This window comes from Larimichthys crocea, chromosome XII (genome assembly GCF_000972845.2).
Source record: "Larimichthys crocea isolate SSNF chromosome XII, L_crocea_2.0, whole genome shotgun sequence".
NCBI lineage: Eukaryota > Metazoa > Chordata > Actinopteri > Sciaenidae > Larimichthys > Larimichthys crocea.
In genome coordinates this window covers 30,838,625-30,853,020 of record NC_040022.1, presented here as the reverse complement: position 1 = coordinate 30,853,020, position 14,396 = coordinate 30,838,625, and the positions used below count along the sequence as shown (strand labels likewise).

The 14,396-nt window shown below is 40.2% G+C and overlaps 1 protein-coding gene and 1 long non-coding RNA gene across 4 annotated transcripts in view; one reads left to right on the top strand and one right to left on the bottom strand.

Moving 5' to 3' along the window:
- Positions 1–14,396, top strand: part of LOC113747018 (uncharacterized) — a 155,106-nt gene that overhangs the window by 79,513 nt on the left and 61,197 nt on the right. For 2 of the 3 annotated variants that reach the window (XR_003463289.1, XR_003463288.1), the window contains exon 3: positions 1,271–1,955. The exons of the other annotated variant lie outside the window; for it this stretch is intronic. This is a non-coding gene — a long non-coding RNA (uncharacterized LOC113747018). Of the gene's footprint in view, positions 1–1,270; positions 1,956–14,396 lie in introns of those variants that run through there. 3 annotated transcript variants of the gene reach the window in all.
- LOC104923388 (RNA binding fox-1 homolog 3) overlaps positions 8,510–14,396 on the bottom strand; it is a 387,959-nt gene continuing 382,072 nt past the window's right edge. Inside the window, exon 17 of the mRNA XM_019261515.2 lies at positions 8,510–12,873. Within this exon, the coding sequence (XP_019117060.1) occupies positions 12,871–12,873 (3 nt within the window). The 3' untranslated portion in view covers positions 8,510–12,870. The remainder of the gene's footprint in view (positions 12,874–14,396) is intronic.

The following is a 14,396-nucleotide window of genomic DNA, read 5'->3' as shown; positions in this document are numbered from 1 at the left end:
TGACGAGGCCGAACAAACCAACTCAGAGGTTGTTTTGAGAAACAAAATATCGTGGACGTGCTTTAATTAATGTTTAATGTCAGCAAACTTTTCTCTGAAGAACTTTGTAAAACTCCTCTTAGAACTTTTAAGAACATCACAAGCAGCGTCCTGCTGTCAGAGGAATTCATCGATCCTGTTCAGCCAAACTTTGTTCAAACACACTAAACTTAAAGTCTTTGCAAAGACACTTAATGTGTGTGAAAGTCTCCAGTTTGCATATTTAAACATCGTGCAGCTTCAAGAAGAACAATAAAACAGTCTGAGATCAGATTATTAAAGTTAAAACATATTTTTCTCTAGAATAAGCTCGAGGCAATAATCTCATCACACACTGCCTGACAGCAAACGTATATTAAAAGTTTGATTGACTCCTTTCACAGTGTTATTGTTGTTTAATTTAAAGTTGTAGTTCATCTCTAAAAGTTCAACCCACCCATCATTGGCAATGTTTGGGGAACCCAAACTAGTTTTCAATCATCGTGACAGCGTTGTGTATTTTTCTGACATAAATCATCTTCAGTCAACTTTGTTTTCACCCCGGTCATCCGAAAGTTTACGAACCGCTGACGTAACTCAACAATTCTGCCGCTGCACACTTTGAAAGGGAAGAAGGTATCATGAAAGAATAAAGTGTCTTTTCTTTAATTAGTAGATATTCTTTGTGGCATGGTGGCGCAGCGGTTCGCCCTATCATCACCTCACAGCATTAAGGTTCTGGGTTCGAACTGTGGCGTCACCGTATATTCACAATAAGTGACTTCATGCTTAAAATAACAAATTCATGTTCACATCCAAAGACACGAATCAACCATCAGAGAAATCTTCACAGCAGAATAAATCATTTCACTTCTTCTAGTTGGAGTTCAGAGAATAAACTCTGTTCTATGAAGCTCACAGCTTTCTGCAACTAAAACTGCAGCTACAATAAAAAACTAAAACTAAAATATTGTTTTGTTTTTGATCGTGGAAGTTCATTTAATATTAACTTCAGTCTAACATCTGTGAGTTTCTGCTTGTTTCAGCGAGCTCTCATTCATAATATATAATGTTGAGTTTATTATGGTGATGCCTGATGTGTACACTGTTCTGATTCTTTGACGTTTGTCTCCCTCTTCTGGGTCGACAGCGCAGGTACATCTTGTTAAGTTGGATCGCACACAACATGTCAACAAAACATTCCCCCTGATGGATGCTGCAGCGTTTTGCCTTTTCACATTCCTCTCCGCAGCTCCTGTCGTTTCTGTATGAAAGCCGCTCAGCTCGTCGTGAGTCCAAAGTAAAACTTCTCACAGCGATGTAAATGAAGTCTGCTGCAGATGGCACTTAGCTGGGCCGAACACTGCAGCGTTGGCAGCAGATGGTGGAGTGCCGAGCTGATGGATGCATCGTCCAAAGCTCCAGACAAGAAACCTGCTGCTGCCTCTCCGTCTCCGATAGTCGGAGAGAATCTGCAGCTCCCAAACATCCAGAGACTGCAGAGAGGAAACACTGTCCGTTACACAACTGATGCACGCTGTGGTCTTTATATCACTCTGTTCATAGAGTTTATATCCTGTACTATAGAGTCTGATTGTATCTTCACCCTACGATAACATCTCCGAAGATATGACATGACCAAGATGTGACGTATATTCTTTAATAACAATCATACAGCAGAAGTCAGTAGATAATGTTCAGGCTGTAACTTTGCAGAAACATTGACATGCTGTGTTGTTGCATTAGAAATATGTTGTGTATTTATTTGATAGTTTGGTGATTGTGTTTTTGTGTTTGTACGTTTTGGCAGTAAATGATCAGCTCATCATTTCCACGTTCCACTGAGATAATATCACCGTTAACAAATATAACTTGTGTTATCGTTTGTCCTTTGTGTGTGACGCTTTGCTGTGGAGTTCTCGTGGTGTTCTGGGATGTTTCCACAGCGTTGTACTGCAGGTGAGGCCTGTGGTAATGTAGCACAGGTCCTGTATGGGTCAAGTTCTGGTCATCCGTCCAACTTCATTTCTAATGTTTGAGGCCCAAATCAAAATAAAAAAGAGAACAGTAAAAGTATCTTTTAAAATCTTTGTCATCAGATCAATAAAAAAACAGCTGACAGATTTTTCTCAATATATTTTATTAGATATTTTATTATTTACAAAAATGAGGATTTAAAATAAAGAATTAAATCAACAATAACAAATGAATGAAGCGGCAGACGTGTGTAAAACGCCCATCTGATGGATTCAGTTTGGCTGCATGTCTTTTAAATCTTTGAAGCGCACACAGATACATATAAAGTCCATAAATCTATATGAAGTCATATACAGTGAGGGATAAACAGTACACCTCCTCAGCCGCTCTCTCGTGACAGCTGAGATTAATTAGTGTCATATAAATACTTGAATAAACTGAAGAGCGAACTGTGTCATCAGCTGCTTTGGATTCAGGCGTCATTTGGCTCATGAATCATCTTTGTTAATTTTATTTGCCGCCAAAATTACACGAGGGGAATCCTGTACCTACAAAATTGATAGCGCCCACAAATATCCGAGCCGTGTTTTTCTTTGACACCAACAGACTTGCCGTTTTGTCAGCCTCTCCCCGCTCCCCTCTGCTAGATGTGCCGTGACTTGATATATCGGCTCTTTTAGCCCCTGCTTTGGCTCAAATCCAAGGCCCATTTGTACAGATGGGCTTTTACGTGGGCCATTTTAGCAAAGCACCCTCCCCATAAAGCCAAAGTGTCTCATCGCTTCATAATTGTGTGATTATGGTCAATTGCTGTGGTTGGGGTGACAGATTCTATTCGAGCCCAACAGATGCTTTTATCATATTTTAGATCCCCATTTGACCTTAATCAAGCGTTACATGTATGAATAAAGGAGGGAGATAATAATTCACTCCGGAGGTGGATCAGGTGTCTGAGAGAGCGTGATGAAACACTCGAGGTAACGCAGAACACAGAGTCTGACCAAAGCTGGAGAAAGGCTGAATGAGGCCTGCAGGAGGAGACAGATAGATGGTGCCACCAAGTGGGAGTCAGATGACATTACACTTAATGTATGGGAATAAACATGTATGCACGCTGAGAAAAAACGTTTTATCTTCAAGAACCTTTTGTGCTGTTTACGGTTCGTTTGGGAAAACCGAATTCCTAAAAAGAATTCTTGAAGTCACGTTTGGTGCTTTGAACCTTTTTATGTTTAATAATCTTTATTTTCTTTGAAATACTGAATGCACAAAACGTTCTTTAGGTCGCCGGTCGCAGCAACAAGACCCAGTTCTCATTAAAAACTAACAAAGGGGCAGTTTGAACACCTGAAACTAACGGCTGCTGTATGCCTTAAACCTGTGACTGTGTAGAAATGATTGTTCAATGTAAAGGGCAATATTCTACGACTACTTTTTACTTTTATGGAAAAGTCTGAATTTTGAGGAAAAAAACTGAATTTTGAGAAGAAAGGTTGAGGTTGAAAAGAAAAATAGCTCATTTTGAGAAGAAAGGTTGAGGTTGAAAAGAAAAATAGCTCAATGGGTAGAACATTCGCCCCATGTACAAAGGCTCTTGCAGTGGCGAAAGGTCCAAATCCCAGAAGAAGTTTTTAAAAAAAAAAAGAATTCTGAGTTTTAAATGCAGAATTTTTAGAAAAAAAGTGAGAAATTTTGAGAGAAAAAAACAGAATTTTGAGAGAAAAAAAAACAGAATTTTGAGAGAAAAAAAACAGTCAGAATTCTGAGTTTTAAATGCAGAATTTTAACAAAAAAAGTCTGAATTTTGAGAAAAAAATGAGAATTTTGAGAGAGAAAAAAATGAATTTTGGAAAAAAACTGAATTTTGAAAAAAAAAATGAATTTTGAGGAAGAAACTGAATTTTGAGAAAAAAGGTTGAGGTTGACAAGAAAAATAGCTCAGTGTGTAGATCATTTGCCCCATGTACAAGGGCTCTTGCAGTAGCCAAAGGTTCAAATCCCAGAAGAAGTTTTTTTTTTAAAGTCAGAATTCTGAGTTTTAAATGCAGAATTTTAAGAAAAAAAGTCAGAAATTTTGAGAAAAAAAAGAGAATTTTGAGAAAAATAACAGAATTTTGAAAAAAATAGAGAATTTTGAGAAAAAAAACTTAATTTTGAAAAAAAAATAAAAAATAAAAATAGCTCAGTGGGTAGAATATTCGCCCCATGTACAAAGGCTCTTGCAGTGGCCAAGGGTTCGAATCCCACAAAAAGTTTTTTTTTTTTTAAGTCCGAATTCTGAGTTTAAATGCAGAATTTTAAGAAAAAAAAAACAGAATTTTGAGGAAAAAAAGAGAATTTTGAGAAGAAAAATAACAGAATTTTGAGGAAAAAAACTGAATTTTTAGAGAAAAAAAAATGAATTTTGAGAACAAAAACTGAATTTTGAAAAAAAATCTGAATTTTGAGAAAAAAGGTTGATGTTGAAAAGAAAAATAGCTCAGTGGGTAGATCATTTGCCCCATGTACAAAGGCTCTTGCAGTGGCCAAGGGTTCAAATCCCAGAAGTTTTTAAAAAAAAGTCCGAATTCTGAGTTTTAAAAACTGAATTTTGAGAAGAAAAAAAACAGAATTTTGAGAGAGAAAAAAACAGAATTTTGAGAGAGAAAAAAATGAACTTTGAGGAAAAAAAGAGAATTTTTAGAGAAAAAAATAACAGAATTTTGAGAAAGAAAAGAGAATTTTGAGAGAAAAAAATAAATTTTGAGAAAAAAGGTTGATGTTGAAAAGAAAAATAGCTCAGTGGGTAGATCATTTGCCCCATGTACAAAGGCTCTTGCAGTGGCCAAGGGTTCAAATCCCAGAAGAAGTTTTTTTTTAAAAAGTCAGAATTCTGAGTTTTAAATGCAGAATTTTAAGAAAAAAGTGAGAATTTTGAGGGGGAAAAAAGAGAATTTTGAGAAGAAAAATAACAGAATTGTGAGGAAAAAAACAGAATTTTGAGAGAAAAAAATATAGAATTTTGAGAGAAAAAAAAGAATTTTGCGAGAAAAAAAAACAGAATTTTGGGGAAAAAGACAACAGAATTCTGAGTTTTAAATGCAGAATTTTAAGAAAGAAAGTCAGAAATTTTGGTTGCCAAGGGTTCAAATCACAGACGTTTTTTAAAAAAAAAGGCAATTCTGAGTTTTAAATGCAGAATTTTAAGAAAAAAAAAGAATTTTGAGAAGAAAAATAACAGAATTTTGAGAAAGAAAACAGAATTTTGAGAGAAAAAAATGAATTTTGAGAAAAAAGGTTGATGTTGAAAAGAAAAATAGCTCAGTGGGTAGACCATTCACCCCATGTACAAAGGCTCTTGCAGTGGCCAAGGGTTCAAATCCCAGAAGAAGTTTTTTTTTTAAAAAGTCAGAATTCTGAGTTTTAAATGCAGAATTTTAAGAAAAGAAGTCAGAATTTTGAAGAAAAAAAACAGAATTTTGAAGAAAAAAAAACAGAATTTTGAGAGAAAAAAAACAGAATTTTGAGAAAAAAAAACAGAATTTTGAGAGAAAAAAAACAGAATTTTGAGAGAAAAAAACAGAATTTTGAGAGAAAAAAAAACAGAATTTTGAGAAAAAAAACAGAATTTTGAGAGAGAAAAAAAACAGAATTTTGAGAGAAAAAAAACAGAATTTTGAGAGAAAAGGTTGATGTTGAAAAGAAAAATAGCTCAGTGGGTAGATCATTCGCCCCATGTACAAAGGCCCTTGCAGTGGCCAAGGGTTCAAATCCCAGAAGTTTTTAAAAAAAAAGTCAATTCTGAGTTTTAAAAACTGAATTTTGAGAAAAAAAGAGAATTTTGAGAAGAAAAATAACAGAATTTTGAGGAAAAAAACTGAATTTTTAGAGAAAAAAACTGAATTTTGAGAAAAAAAACTGAATTTTGAAAAAAAACCCAGAATTTTAAGGAAAAAATCTGAATTTTGAGAAAAAAAGAGAATTTTGAGAAGAAAAAAAACAGAATTTTGAGAGAGAAAAAAACAGAATTTTGAGAGAGAGAAAAATTAACTTTGAGGAAAAAAATTAATTTTGAGAAAAAAGGTTGATGTTGAAAAGAAAAATAGCTCAGTGGGTAGATCAATCGCCCCATGTACAAAGGCTCTTGCAGTGGCCAAGGGTTCGAATCCCAGAAGAAGTTTTTTTTTAAAAGTCAGAATTCTGAGTTTTAAATGCAGAATTCTAAAAAAAAAAGTCAGAATTTTGAGAAAAAAAAAGACATATTATATATGGCCCTAATAATCTTCCGTAGAGATTAGTGATGTGATCATTTATATAATAAATAACTTCACTGGATTACACAATGTTGCATTTAAAATAAATGATTACGCAGTGCAGCTTGAATGAGGATTAATACTAGTTACATTTAAAAGTTCCTCCTGTGGTGCCACCATGAAGAATCACTTCAGGGTCTAATTCAAACCTTTATTTTGAAAGGTGTAGTCAGACATATCCAAATATAATTTTATTGTCATTGCTTTATTTGCTATTTAAAAAATAAAAACTGTTTCTGTCTTTTAGTCTCGTCAGATTTTCTCTGTGATTTTAGTAAATAAATAAACTTTATTCCCAGCATGCACTGCTCTCCTACAACATGATTCTGTTGTTTGTTCACACAGATTGACAAAATGAAACTCAAAACAGACGGCATGGGCTAAAAACTACATCAGAAGTGCTCCCTGCTGGAACAATAATTTTTCATCTAGCATGACTTATAATTATAATATAATTCATCCACCAGGGGAACTTTTCCAGGACCCTGGGAACTGTTAGCAACTCATGAATCTTACCTGAGTTTCAGCTGCAGGAAAGCAGGGGCTGAGTTCAGGAGTGCTGCAGTGCTGAGAGTGAGTCACTGTTCAAACACAAGCCTCTCTGCTGCTGCAGCTTCTGTTCATTCACACAGTCAGCAAACACCGAGTGTCACCAGCGTCAGCTTTAGGACAACGGCTGGAGACTCAGAGCTGAAAATAAAGCTGCATGTAGTGTTCCCGACTAGTCTAAAAAGAGTGAGAGGAAACTTTCTTCAGCTAAAGACTTTCTGTCTCGTTTGCATCTGTATGTACGTGCACAACAACATTTCATTTGAAAGGATCAGCGTGGAGGATTTAGTGGCATCTCAGTGACGCTGCAGGTTGCACAGCCTTCACCTCAGCCTCATCACGGACAGCGACACAAAGGCCTGATCCAAGTGTCTGCTTTGTCCGAGAGAGGACCTGCTCGCTGTGTCGGTATAAAGGTTCATTCTCAGGGACAGATTTCACCGGGCCGATCGTACAGGGATCAAAAGGGAAACACTTTTAGATTTAGAAGCAGGGAAATTATCAAATCTGATCAAATGAACAGTCTGGTAGAAACAAGCATCATGACTGAGTCAGTATTCTGTAAACACCGTACCTTTAAGTTCTTTTGTTCACAGTCATGTACACACTGTGGATTATCATTATGTAGTGTAGAACTGGGACCTGTCTGCAACATTCATATGTGACTGTCAAAGCCTCGATGTTCATTCTCCCTCGGCTGAAATGTATTTATGATATTTACAGAGTGTTTGGACACGTTCACATCGATGGCACTTTAGTTTTTTCATAGTACCTTTCTGACCTCTTAATCTAAACGGCAGCACATTCACCTCTCGTACAGTCTGATGTGGCGTAGCGGTGACACAAATAACAACAGTGTTTTCTGGATTGTCAATTTTTCTTTTTTTTTGTCACAGCCCCAAAAAAAAAAAAAATCCCATCTCCCATTGTTTGTAGAGGCTCAAAGGATTAACCAAAGCCAACAGTGATGGAGAGGCGCTGATCTTTTCAAGTATTTACATTTGTGTTTTTTGTCTCTGAAGACGTGCGTCTTTATTTCCCCTCTCAGCTCGGAGTTTGTCTTCGCTCCCGTTAGGTAAATGGCGGCCTCTGCGACAGACAGGTGCTCTCCATCTTGTGAAACCCGGAGGGGTTCTGGCACAAGACAAATGGGTCTGCGAGCGCCGCCCCTCCCCGCTCCACCTGGCGTTGCGGTACGATGTCGCGTCGTGGGATTTGTAGTCTTACCTCGTCTGTCCCGAACACGCGGCGACTCATCGCTCACCACAAACGGCGCAAAGACACAGAGTGAAGTAGACAAGTTTATTAATGATAATAATGAGGATGATGAGGATGATGATAATATTAATAATTAGTCATAATTATAATAACGTTAATGTCATAATAAATAGAACTCTTCATCTGAAGCACGTAAAGAGAAGCATACAGAAAGAGAAAAACAAAAACACAAAGTTAGAGTACAGAGCCAGAGGAAGGGGCGGGACTTCTAGACATTTTTTTAACCTTTCAATATATCCATTTAATTTTTTAACATTTTTAAACTTTATTTAACTGGAACATTTACAAAAAGGAGAAAGAGATAGATTTTAAAAAATCCTTATAAATAAATTTTGTCATTATTAGAACAAAATACAAGATTTCGGGGAGTCAGAGGATTTCGTCGTTTTTTTAACTTTTTTTTTTTTTTGTTTGTTTTGTTTTTTTTCTTTCTCCCCCTGAAAGGACGGCTGGGGGAGGACGGGGACGGGTGAGGAGAGGGGTGAGGAGTATTATGTACAGAACACCAGGAATACAAAAGGGGCCAGTCGACTCACATACTAGAAGGCTATGGGGGGGGGGCGGGGTTAGGAGGGCGGGGTCAGAGTGGAGGCGGGCGGGGCGGGAGGCGAGGTGGAGGTTGGGGAACATCCTGTTAGTGTCACAGCTCAAGCAGTTGTGCTCAGGAAGATCAGGACCAGTTCAAATATATACTGAAGGCATCTGAAGGAAGGAAGGGAGGCTCGCTTGTTTAACCCCGCCCGCCCCACCCCACTTCATCCCCACTGCTGAGGCGCAGGCCGGAGTTCAAAACAAACGTCCCCCACAGGCGGAGCTCCTCCGCACGGTCGAGATGAAGCAGAAAACAAACGACCACAGTTCATAAAGACTAAAAAATAAAACATGAAATATTTCGACGACTGATGCTAGAATGGCCACTAACATGGAAGACCAGCCAGACTAACGACTTCTGTTCGATAATTAAATCAAGCTTCACATCGACGAGGAAACAAAAGATAACGTGTGACATGAAACAACTACAGCTCCCATGAGGCTCAGTCAGAAAAGCACTGGCAAGGCCTCATGGGAGCTGTAGTTGCGTACAGTAGTAATAATAAAAATAAAGTGGCCAACACATTAATTAATTACTGCAGCTTTAACGAGGCTAAACGAAGACAGCCGAGCGGTTCAGAGTTAGCGAGCCGAGGTCTTGACACATATTACACAAAATATAAGATTCCTCTAAAAGTTTGAGATGATAAATTATTAAAAAAACTAATTAAGTATGATTTAAAACAAATACTGAACAGGAAGTGAGGTACTGATGTGTCGAACTTTGTATTACGTGTCCTGTCTTGCATGTTTAGTGCTGTACATCACGGGAACACTGGACGACTACTGCTACTACGATACTACCATTAATAATAATAATACTACTACTAAGAATAAATACGTCTTTAATAACTAACACATTCATCAGCATGAACCCACACACACCGTCCTGCTGCCTCAGAAACTCACCAGCTTATTTCAAATGAAACGTTTGGAACCAGGCGGCTACAGACAGACGCTCGTTTGTTTTGGTCTCTTCACGGGAAAAACTAAAGAACAGCTCCAGCCTTATTGCCTAAGAGTTTAACTACTTGCTAACTAGTAATAATAAATATATATATATATATATACACATGTATGTATATATATGTATATGTATATGTATAACAGTGGTGTCTTTGAGAAATGTGCCCGTCACGTGTGACATCATATTTGTGTTTGTTGCAAAGTGCATAGATCATTCAGCGGACACAGTCAGATCATGTGACCCTTTAAATAAAATCTGTGGTTCTTCGTCTCGACCGGCTCGAGCAGCTCCCGCCTCCCAGGAAGTTTCCCCCCGCCAAAGTAAAACTCCAGCCTGCTCCCGAGTCGTCTTTTTTTTTTTTTTTTTTTTTTCTGACCCACCCGCGAGTCTGTAGCTGTAAGTAGGCCAGATGAATCATGTGACTCTCAGAAACAAACCGACAGGTATAAAAAATGCTAAGCCTGCATATGATCGCTGCATGGGAGAACAAATGACCGACTTTTACCCCAATTAGACTTCACAACAGTTAGTTGCCATGATATAGATACTCTTTGTAATATATGAGAAGCTGTCTACAGATGAACAGAGGTCGCGTGGGTAGGAGCCCTGATTCTGTTTTTTTTTTTAACCTGAAATAAGATGAAGTTAATCAAGAAGAGTGAGGTGAGTTTACTGTACAGGATATTAACAGTACACACTGTAGTTCTGTACAGGAAGTCAGGAGCTTAACCGAGTGTTACCCTCTTGGAACAATTCACACAAAACCACTACTGACTGAGTAGTGTACCCTGAACTCTCAGACAAAGTTGTGCTTCACCCGAAACCTGCTCGCCTCTGATTGAGGAGGAAAAAACTAAAAGTTTCTTTCAGGGCCAGCAGGTTATTTCCAATATGCAATAAAAGCGCCCGCCCACCAGGGTCAGCGTGAGAACAGCAGAAGGCTGCGAGGAGAGCCGGGGCTTCATCATGGCGGCTCGTTATATATTAGCAGAACAGCGAGCTCTTCCTCGGCGGCGGCGGCGGCGATGATGAGCGAAACGAAATCTGGGTCACGTCAATACACCGTCATGGCAGCAGAGCCTCGCTGTCTCCTGATCAAAAGAGCGCTGAGGCCGCGCCTTCACAAAAAAATCATACTTTGGTTCGAGTAAGAAAAGAAAAATCAATATTCATAAACGTTTTATCTGACACCCACCAACACCGGGCGCTAATTAGCAAGTCTTCCCCGCTCCGGTGAAGAAGGGCCAACGTTTCTCTTCTTTTTCTTTTTTTTCCTGAAGTGTTTGAAAAAGGAGGATGAGATGTTCTGGATGGGGGGTAAAATGTGTGTGTTACTGTGTGTGTGTGTGTGTTTGTTTGTGTGGTAAACAGGGTGGGGGAGGGGTTCGATCGGGGAGAGATCAGTTCACACTATCACCATCACACTTTCAATCATATAACACATGATCACATGTTACAGTAAATATCAGGGACATATTTAGTTGGAGGTCGGGGAGGTTGGGGGAAGGGGTCTGATATCTATGTTCGGGGGGTTCAGAGGCTTTCCTGCCCACCCCCTCTACTCCCTGACATCACCACAGCCCATATAATAGATATGTATATATATTTATATACAGAAAAAGAATACATACTTATTGGACACCCTAGACATTAATGTACATTCAAAGAACTGAACCAACATTCTTGTTTAAACACGTTTACAGTGACTCTCCTGATAGAAAGAATTGAAGGTTTCGCTTCCACCAAAATGAAAACTTTTTTTTTTCCTCTTTAAAAGTTTTCAGTGCTGCAAAAAACAAAAAAACAAACAAAAAAAAAACAACAAACAGAACCGAAACAAAAAAACACACAAATAAATATTCTCAGAATACATTGACAAAAGAATTTGACATATTTTAGCCCTCGTTCCTTGTTACCGTTGGATGGGCACTACTGTATTTCTATAATGTTTTATCTAGCGACATAGTCTATATGCCTCAGGCTTGTGTTTTGGTTATGCACCTGCTGATGTAGTACAATGGGATTATTCGATTATAATTCAATTTGTTACATGGACGTCGATGAGTTATTCTCGTCAGGTGGAAACGTGCATCCTTGGTAGTTGTACGCACCTTTGTTTATCACGTTGGTCTGATAGTTTGTCCGTCGGTGCAGAGTGACACGAAGGCTTGGGCTCGGAGTCTGGCAGGTGAATAAAGTCGGCGACTTCTGCGCCATTTTTTCTAACTAGTCCTCAGTCATTGACCTCTGCTGGGGCGTGGAGAGGGGCAGACCGGGGAGGCTCGGCTTTATATGTACCGTCTCACCGTCCCGCCGTGGCTCACCCCCCCCGCTCCCCAACGCTGTAAACCAGTGACGCTGCCCATTGGGGAGGGCGGGGATGCCCAATGGTGCTGCCAGGAGAAAGTGACATCACGACAGTATCCACGGGGGACGCTGCTAACAGTAGGCGCTGCCGGTCAGTGACACCGCAACAAGGAGGAAGGAGTGACATCACCGGCCCGGAAAAGGAAGGAAGGAAGGACGGAAGGAAGTAAGGAAGGGGAGGTTGGAAGGAAGAAGGCGGAGCAGTGAGACCAGGAGGCTGACCTTTGACTCCACCCACAGGAAGTACAGCGTAGAAAGTGCTTCTGCCTGGATGCCGAGCGCTCCCCGCCACCTTCCCGTTTCTGTTTTTTGTGTACACGACCTCGGCGACAGAGCAGTGTGCCATAGAGAGAGGAGGGGGGCTCCTCCCTCCTCCTTCCTGCAGACCACAGAATCAGCATCAAGGGCCAACTGTTCATCTCCCTTACCAAAAAACATAAAAACAGATTTGTACATATATACTGCTTTATACACACTGTTTGTTTTTTTTTTTTACCATTGTAAATCACAAAAGTATAGAAAAATAAAATGTTTTATAATAACGGGACACTTTTCATTCTCTCTCTGTCTTTTTTTTCGACCCGGCAAAAAGGTGGTCCCTGGTGGAAACTGGCTCACTCCATCTGTCAAGTTTGTGGCTGGTTTGAAACCGCTGCCGCGGCGCCACTTTGTACGCCTTCCCGTCTTCCCTCGCCAGCCTCAGTAGAGGGACTCCTTCTCGTCTTCTTCTTCTTCTTCTTCTTGTGTTATTTTCTTAAAGCTAGTTCTCCTCTCTTCGTTGTTTTCATCTGTGATGTCCATCAATACTGAGTACAGCTCTTCCTTTTGTATTTACTGGAAACAGGGGGAGAGAAGTGGGGAGACTGGTAAATATGCAGAAGGTTATGTTTCGGATACACAATGAGAGGTGTCAGGTTTATTCTTTTCTGAGGTTTTAAGGCTAGAAAAATAACAACATATGGTGTAATGTATGGAAAAACAACAACACGCTTCCTCTAAAGTCCTCCCACCCCGATGTTTTCTGTAAAACTTCACAACGTGAGGTTAAAGCACACAGACGGAGTCAAAACAACTCAGCTGGAAAAAGTTTGAGAGCGGAGAGAGAGACAACGGCTTCATTCACTTTTCATCCCGTGCTTGTAATGTAGCATAAAGAAGCGGGAGCAGAGGCCGTACGCCTGCCAAAACCACTGCTCCTGCTCTCCGCAGAATAAAGATCAGAGTGCGCTGTAATCATACGAGTGGAGATCGGCACTTTGGCAGTGGAAAGTGAAAAGTCTCGGTGTAATGGGGCTGGATGGAAGCGGGGAAAGGAGGGTGGGGTTGTGTGGGCGTTTGGGGGGGGGGCGGGCGAGGCAAGGCGAGCGTCCCAGGACCCTCGTCATGACAGATGCTTGCTAATTCGGAGCGATCTTCAGCAGCTCGGCGGAGCTTCTGACAAGAAAAATAAAGAAATGAAAGAAGACGAGGCTTTAATTCGGAAACGCCTTTGTAGTGCGTTACCTCCTCCGCCCCTCCGCCCCCGCCTGGCTTCCAATCCAGAGAGACAAACAGTCAGGCAATGTGGCGTGCTCAATCAGCCTCCACCCTGCCTCCTTTTGTATCCATCTCATCACATGGAAGGAGCTGGCCTGAGCCTCCCCACCTCCCCTATCTATCCTATAGCTCAGATTTACTGAGCGCTCACTGGGGACCCGCCATACAAAAATATCCACATGCAGTCTTATAGCTCAGCGGGGAGGGAGCACAATAGTGCTGGAGCTACATATAGTCCTCACTGACAGGCAGCCTAGAACTGAAAGGGCTGCAGAGACAAATATATTAATCACCCACGGACGTGAAGGATTCAGGGGAGGGTTGCTTCAGGTACGAGAGCTTGTGCTTCTTTCAGTCATGTGATCGTTTGTTGAAACAAGTCTATCTTTAGCAATTAAAACTTTAAAGCCCGTTAAAGGCTCCGTACAAAGAAAGATCCATTTGTCTACTCAGACCCAGAAATATCGAGCCATGCAGAGAGTTTCAGGTTCATCCGCTAAGAGAGAGACGTGTTTCTGCTGCCACCTGGAAAACAGCGGAGGTGGAGATCGCCGACGTTCTTCGTAACGCAGATGTCAGAATGTCAGAAAGTGACGGCTGAGAGTTCAACACGCTGCAACTTGGCCTCATGATAAGTTTTCAGTATGACGTTTAGAGGGACGCATCATCGAGCAGTTAACTTTGCTCCTAACGAACGTGACTTCTTTGTCGTTATCTTTCATGGATGCAGCTGACTGACCTGCTCGCTATGTAGTCAGCTGTCGTCCCCATTCCTAACCCCAAAAACATCTGAAAAAACTGGTTTGCATCTATGGAGAAAC